This window comes from Buceros rhinoceros, unplaced genomic scaffold, assembly GCF_000710305.1.
Source record: "Buceros rhinoceros silvestris isolate BGI_N320 unplaced genomic scaffold, ASM71030v1 scaffold3439, whole genome shotgun sequence".
NCBI classification, from domain to species: domain Eukaryota; kingdom Metazoa; phylum Chordata; class Aves; order Bucerotiformes; family Bucerotidae; genus Buceros; species Buceros rhinoceros.
In genome coordinates this window covers 115,216-122,994 of record NW_010429632.1, presented here as the reverse complement: position 1 = coordinate 122,994, position 7,779 = coordinate 115,216, and the positions used below count along the sequence as shown (strand labels likewise).

General features: G+C 47.5%; 1 protein-coding gene across 1 annotated transcript in view; it reads right to left on the bottom strand.

The window, feature by feature from the left end:
* The window catches only part of BFSP1 (beaded filament structural protein 1, filensin), a 19,467-nt gene that overhangs the window by 497 nt on the left and 11,191 nt on the right, over positions 1-7,779 (bottom strand). The window contains exons 3-8 of the mRNA XM_010142691.1: positions 7,607-7,702; positions 6,657-6,749; positions 6,090-6,197; positions 3,479-3,699; positions 2,029-2,114; positions 4-522 (exon numbers count right to left, since the gene is read on the bottom strand). Of these exons, the coding sequence (XP_010140993.1) occupies positions 4-522; positions 2,029-2,114; positions 3,479-3,699; positions 6,090-6,197; positions 6,657-6,749; positions 7,607-7,702 (1,123 nt within the window). The remainder of the gene's footprint in view (positions 1-3; positions 523-2,028; positions 2,115-3,478; positions 3,700-6,089; positions 6,198-6,656; positions 6,750-7,606; positions 7,703-7,779) is intronic.

The following is a 7,779-nucleotide window of genomic DNA, read 5'->3' as shown; positions in this document are numbered from 1 at the left end:
CAGCAGGTTCTGGCAGCTCTGGTATGGGCTCCACCTCACCACCATTCATCACCTTCCCGTTGCCGGGGGAAACTGTGATCCCTCCCACAGGTGGGATGGAGGGGGGCAAGATGCAAGGTTCTTCATAGGCTTCCTCCCCTGTTACCAGCACATAACGCCCTTTGGGAGGAGCTTCAGGTTTGGGCTCTGGTCTTTTGTAGACTCTTATTTTCTCCCTCACAATGTTACACAATTTATCAAAAGCTTTACTTATCTGGGCTCCATCAGGTACATCTTCTGGGCCCATTTCTTTTTCATCCAGTTCTAATCCTTCCTGCCCAGGTTCACAAGTGACTGAGCCTTCGTGCCCAAACTCCAGCTGATCTGGATCAAAACCTTCCAGAGTTCTTCCGTACATTCTTTCAGGAGAGTGACCATCAGTTATGTCTTTAGACATCAGCTCCTTTTTCCTGGCAATTTTCTTTGTCAGAGCTTTTTGTCTGGTCTTTACACTGGCAATATCTTGCACAGCCTGGGTGATATCTAGAGAAAAATCAAGACAAAGCAAACAACAAACAGTGCTGAGCACAGCTGCTGCAAATGCTAGAGCTGCCTCTCACCCTCACTGCTGCAGGTGGAGAGCTGAATACAGCAGCAAATGTGAGCACAGCTTCTGTCAGCGCATTAAACAGCCTGGTCTTCTGCATGGGCCCCCTTGGCCAGGTAGCCATTGTGCATCTGAGGTTGCCGCTGCCATGTGCAGGACACCTGAGAGGCTGCTGCACAAAGTGTTCACTGATCAGGCCCGTACTAATGCTCAACTGGAGTGTTTGGTACCTGCTGCTGCGGTCAGGCTCAGCACCTTTCTCCCAGGCGTTGTGGCGGGGTTTGGCTCCGTTAACTAGAGAAGAACCCTCATCTCCTGAGGCAGAGACTGAAACCAGTCAGAGGCTTCAGCAGACAGAAGCACAGCCTGGCAGTAGGGCTAAGTGGAAATAGCTTGTCTAGTTTTTACAGCTCCTGCTGGGTTTAGGGAGGAAAAAAACCAAGCCACAAGCCCTGTTTTTTAGAACCTTCCCGCTGAATGCAGGTGCTGGGTGAGCGATCCAGGCCTGACAGGAAAGGTGAGCATCACCACAGGCTCACCACAGGGACACCTCATGTTTGTGTCCCCAGGGTGGGCAAAGAGTGAGGCAGGCACCTCCCCTCATGGCAGTTTTGGGTACGGGCAGGTGCAGGGAGCTGCGTCAGCAGGGAGCAGAGAGCAGCCAGTGGGCACAGAGCTCAGCAGCCACCCAGCCAGTGGTGCAGTGCTGAGGAGCAGCGTGTTGGCATCCCTCCAACACCAAGATTCACTCTGCAGTTCACAGAGCAGTTAAAAAAATTAAAGCTGGACTCAACAAACCCCCCTCATTTGACAGTTTATCTCCGTTCTCAGGGGAGTTTGTTGTTGGTAAAACCCCAGTGAGCCTTGGATTTAAGCTACAGTAAGCCATCCCGTATGTTAGTAACCACAGCACCTTTACAAATCAACTCCCCTCTTTGTTAAGAGCAGCCTTGCTAGTTTAGTCCTGGCCATTTCCTTGTCACCAGGTTTACAAGCATCCTAATTCTAACAAGCAATCATACAACATGGAGGAAACATTGTTCAGAAGAAACGGGGCCATGGGACATAAACAGGCCAAAAAAAGTGTCCTCTGCCTGCCTGCAGCCCTCCACATCCCCTGATGCTCTTTGCACGTGACTGAAGCGTGGACCAGCGACTCACAACAAGTCAGCACAGAACCCCAGCTCTTTCCATAGTTTCAGGTGCCTTTGACTTTGTTCTGTCAATCAGCCTGAGTAGTAAAATGCAGAAATTAGCCAAAAAACTCTTTTGCCTGTGGTTTTGGCAGCTTGTCCCAAAGCCAGCTGAGGTAGGCTGAAATCACTGCATTTACTTAGCAAGGCTGGAGTCAGGTATGTTGGTATGGAAGACAAATGGAAAAACAGTTTAAAACACAGTGATGTTGCTCTCGACAGACACAGGAAGACATGTCACAGCTTTACCTCTTCCCCTCGCAGCTTGAGGCTGGACAGGTCTATAGATCTGCGTGAAGAGTGTGACTGGCGTTCCTGCTATAGCAGAGTTTAACCTGCCGGAGAAGACAGATCAGTCAGGTCTCTCACCCTCATTTACATCAAGAGAAGTGAAATTGCACAAGATGAAGCATGAAGGCTAAAGAAATGTATTCCCCTGTGGTGAAGTGGGAGCCTGTTTCTTGTTTGGGGAAAATCACCACGGCCACAGCAGCTTCACAGGAGTTAGGCTGGCTTCTGCCAGCGGGAGACATGGGATGCTCCATTTGCTAAAGTACACCAGTAATTAAACCCCATAGCAACAGGTTTGTAATTTAGCACAATGCTTTGAAAGGATGAGAAGACTTTGGATGGGCAGATGGTCAGTCCACGCCTACCAGAAGTCAGCAAGAGCTGTACGTGCTGGCTGGTGCAGTGTGAGATTTGGTAGCCATTCCAATGTTACCTGCATATGCCTGACCTCAGAAGGGCAAGAAGAAAACTGAGCAGTCTTCCTTGCAAAATATTTGAGGATCTGGCAGTATTAAAGGTACATGCAACATAAGGCTATATACAAACCAGTTACTCTATCTGTGCCCTTTCCAGTCTGCTCTGCCAGAATTTGAGAGGATGTTTTGGCTGTTGGGAGGATACACACCCTCTGTAGATATATGAGGTGCACATTGTGATTTTGGCACTGAGAATTACCCAGATCAGATACTCCTAACCAGAACGAGACACCAAAAATTGATGCAGTATCTGTTCCCCACGTGTGAGACTGACTGTTAGTGAGTGTCCTTCCCCTGCATCTTCTGGACAACCCAGAGCAGCAGTTTGGGTGCTCAGGAGTCTGGCCCCGCTGCATCTGCCTGTGCAGGCAGCACTGGGCGCTGCTGTGAAAGCCCATCTCCTTTTCTCATGTGAGGCTGATGGTTGACATTAGAGGGAGCCAGAGCTCCTCCATAGGTTTAAACGCAACCCAAATCCCTGCAAATTTCTTATACTCTACCCTTTCTTCCCCCTTGCCTGAAGAATGAGTTTGCTGTGAAGAGTGCTTTGCTTTACAGAACATTTGCCCTGCCTGAGCTCTGCGAGAACAACCTTCCTGTAACACCCCAGCAAGCTACATTAACGCCTGAGCAGTGGGGAGGGCTTTCAGACTGCTTTCATATGCTCCTGACCTCTGGGCACTGATGGCAGGACAGTGTATCGAAAGGAGACTGTATGGAAAGGAGAACCTCAGAATGGATCAGACCCTTTCCTCGGCAGAGGCTTGACCAAATTTTGCATCTGTCTGGATTCCAGACCCTAGATATCTACCAGTGAAAGGTGTGAAACGGCCACAGCTTTGGGTGGACCAAAGACCCTTAAACATACATTTTTCAAAGGAGATAAAAGAGATCACTGGCCTCTTTGGGAGAGGCCAGAAATCCAGCCTTACCGGCTGTCCTCATTCTCGATGATACGTTTGTACCGTTCCAGCTCGTTCTCCAGGGACTGCTGGTAGATCACCAGCTGGCGGCAGTCGGTCGTGTACTTCTCCAGGGTCCTCTCAGCCTCCTCTATCCCCTTCCTAAGGTTTTCAATCTGCTCATTGTATAGCTGAATTTCATCGTCGTAACTCTCCTGGGTGTTTTTAATTGCTTGCTCGAGCATGGTTGTCTGGTAAATAAAATTGGTGGGTGAAAAGCAGCTCTGAAGCATTCGGTATCCCCATATTTCAAGGGTAATCAAAGGCAAGATGTTTTATTATGATGAGCTAGGCTGCACTGCTGAAATACAGCAGCAGTTTCACTGCATTTGTTTAGTTATTCAAAACTAGAAACTCCCCTCCACCACCCCCTGATCTATCCCGAGGCTTCTGCTCCACAATAAGCATGACAGGACTGGCATGAACCAGGGGAACTGCTGGGTGATGTCTTCTTACCCCTGCACACGATGCTGGCTGAGGTCTCGCTGTGTGACCCACAGCTCACCATGGATGGCCTCGGCAGAGCAGGCAATGTCTTACAGGGAGAGCAAAAGTGCTTAACTGGGAAGATGTGCCCCAGCAAAACCTCTTCCTCCTTCTCTGTGGTCGACAGACCAAGCAGTGAAGGTTAAGAAAGGGTCTTTTTTTAAATAAAAGCTTCCCTTTTGAATTCAATTCCTTGGCTTTTTTGCTTTAGCAATAAAAATAATTGTGCAGTAAGGCTTCCACTCCAGCCATCGGAGAGCGCATCAGCCAGGAGGTGGCGATAAGCACCTTGTAAAACAAGAGGCAGGAGTTGCAGGTGGGACCTGAAGGTGTAATTCTCTCTCTTCTGCTATTTTCAGCTATTTATAACAGTTCATTTATCACTTGGGTTTTCTTTTCCTTTTCAAACAGCTTTTAAAGAGATGAACTCACAAAAAGCTAATGGGGCAATAACTGACTAATGGATTCTTTGATAATTGATTTATTTCTATATGTTACAAGGCAAGATTTTCAAAAACCTTTTAGGAGCCTAAATTTAGGATCTAAGTCCCTTGGCATTAGTTTGGTTATACTGCAGTGTACGAGAGGACCAGCAGGTTCCACAGCCCTCTCCAGTGTTTCATGCTCTCAAGATGAGGTCAATAACCTCTCAGCAATACGGCTATCAGGTCTACAATCAGGAAAGCACAGGAACTCAACGACACTGCAGCCAGCAGATTCAGCCTTCTCTGCCACAAGAACCCTGTCATCGACCTCCACTCGTAAAGTTATTTCACTCTTTTAATCTCAAGACATGAGACTGAATTAATAAATTCTTTCTAAATGGGATGTGAAGATTTGATTTTGCAAAAAGCATAATTAACTCTCCAGAGTGCCTCTCTCCATCTGCCAGCAGAAGGCTGATTTTCTCCCCTCTTTTTCTATATTGATTCATTATCTCTCTTATCACTCTACTGAGTCTTGCCCTTCCCAGAGTGCATGTGTTCTTTCCACCAGAGCATCAGACATGAGGAAGAAACCAAGGAGAAGGCCTGAGGGTAGCACTGTCCCTGAGTGCCCTAGTGAATGAAGTTACGCTCAAGAAATTAAGAACTGCTGCTCTGGCTGCCCAGAGGACTCCAAAATCCCACCAAAAGGTGTTTTATGCCAGTATATCACTCCTCTCATCCTGGATGGACAACTCAAGGCACAAAGGAAGCTGTATTTGAGGGGCACAAGGTGGTCATTCTCCACCCCTATCTACTGAGAAACATTCAACCCTATGGAGGCAGACCCGTCATTGCCAGTTATCCAGGTCTGGTGTCTATTCACCGTAGCCTTTAGCTGCCTCTCCTGCCACGCTCCTCCCTGCACCGTACTGTCGCTTGGAGGCACTGGCTGGAGCAGCCAGGCTGATTTATGGCAGGTTTGGCTGGGAGATGGGCAGGAGCAATGAGTCACCGACATCTTGTCCAGTCATTTCCTGCAAATCAGGAACTGGCAAAAAGCAGGTGGTTTAGGTGCTGGTAGTATCTAAGCACCAGAGAGTGTCGACTTAGCACTTAGTAGTGACAGGGATGAATGCAGGATGCCAAATGTAGCTCGACACCTTTTTGAGTTTTGATTACCGGCTCTGTCCAGTCCTTCTCACAGCAAGCTCAGAACTGGATGTGACACAGATGGAAGGGACTGGGCAGAGCCCTGAAGTTTCCACATCATTTTTCATGGAGACAGTTTCTAGCCTGAGCTCAGTAAGAAAAAAGCAAGAGCAGCTCTGTGTAACTTTTCCATCCACGACCTCCTGCTAACTCTGTCCTGCAGGAATCCAGTTGCAGTGTGGAAACCTTCTCCCACCAGCTACTCTGATAAGCAAAGGTTTCCTAGTGGCTACGATCCCTAGAGCCCTCCCTGGTCATCTAAACCTGACAGTTTGAACCACTGAGAGAATGGGAATGAAACAGCTGAAGAAAAGGATGGAAAAATAAAAGGAAAACACACCTCCGAGTCAACTGAGTTCACAAGACCCTTTCAGGGGCAACTCAGGTTGCCATGTGACCATAAAAAGAGCAGAGCTCATGAGCACTGTGGTTGATTTTATGGCTAGTGATGGCAGTACCTCTGTCTGCAGTTTGTACTTCTGTGCCTGTAGCTGGCAGAGGATGCTCTTGTATTCCTCCAGCTGGCTCTGCAGAACAGGGATCCTCCTCTCTGCTACCAGTTTTTCCTGGTTGGAAGAAAATAATGTGTATACAGGAAAGGATGTTTCACTCTTTTAAAAAGAGCCCAAATAAATTCCACTACTGGAAATAAACTGTAAAGACAAAGAGAAAATTACAAAAGACAAATAAAAAGATGGGAATTTAACCTGAAGTAAACCCCTGTGGCATGGCTTTCAGGGTGAAAGATGCCAGGTAGCGGGACTACAGAAGCACAGCTTACATTGAAATTAGAGCCGGTAACCACAGCTGTTCATATCTTCTGACTAACACAATCTCTCTTCTCCTGATCAGTTCAGTTTTCCACAGCTAGTTAGTTTTTTCTCTGCTCGGAGTTCAGTACTTACCTGTAGTTGTCTCAGTTTTCATCTAATCGTGGAGTGGTGAGTTAGGGGACCTGCGATGCTTTAGGAGTAAACATTGTCTCTTTCTTAGAGCAGCGCGTATGCACCGACAGCAACACTTACCTCACATATGCCAGTGGTTATAGGGGACACGCGAGGGGTTGTCTGGATGATCTGCTGCAAAACGTTGACATAGGTCTGGATTTCCATGAGGTTCTGTGGTGAAGTAAAAAACGTTTTCATCAGAGAACGCCATGGCAAGGCTCTCCCTTCAATGTGCTCCACTTCTGGGGCTTATTCCTAGATATTTACTTGTTTCAGCTTATGAAAGTCCAGTTCACGTTCAGGCTTGGTTTTGGAATGCAGTTTTAGACCTGATTTTGAGTGCATGTGTGCTAGCAGTTTCATCATGCTGAGAGTAGATTACAGGCATTTGGCTAAGTGACAATGTAGTTCATAGTCTTAATTAAAGATTCTGTGATCTCTAATTGCACAGGAGGTTTTCAAAATGAGAACTACAAATACTTTTGCATGTGGTCCAAAAAAGCAAGCCTCTTCTTTCAAAAGCAGCAAAGATGGGACAGTGGCTTGATCCCAAGCCTCACAGCAATCCCAGGAAGGAGAAGGGGGCTGCATGTGTTAAAGTTGGCTGCAGCGTAACCCTCTAGCCACAGGGTTATTATGTCTGCTGATTAACTGGAATGTTCTGGCCCAGAAAATTGGGTATCCCTCTCTGATGAGAGCAATAGCTTCTCAGCATGAAATACAAGACAACTTGACAAGCATATTCAGTTGACTCATGATAGGGCAACTAATTCAAGACATTGCTACAGCTGTAGGCATAGGACCGCGAAGGAGTCAGTTTGGATGCTTCCAACCATCCAGCCATTGGGTTTGACCTCCACACTGCAGCTGTTGTGTCCACTGCAAATATATAGTGCTATATTTCCCCAGCAAAACACAAATGGGATTTGCTTTAATTTGCCACTGGAACAGATCATGGAGAAGGGCAAGGCTTCACACATGTCTCCAGAAGGAAGAGCTAAAGAAGACGGCAAATTCCAGCCAGTTACCTTCTTGTATCTGTCCTTTGTGGCACTAATGTCATCCTGCAGGAACTGGGACTCGATCTGCAGCTCCAGGTTGCACAGCAGTGCTTGGTCAGCTTCCTGCAATGCAGAGCCATGCGGCACAGTCAGTACGTGTGGCTGGGGGGCCCCCCACACAGCCGGCACTCAGCCACGCC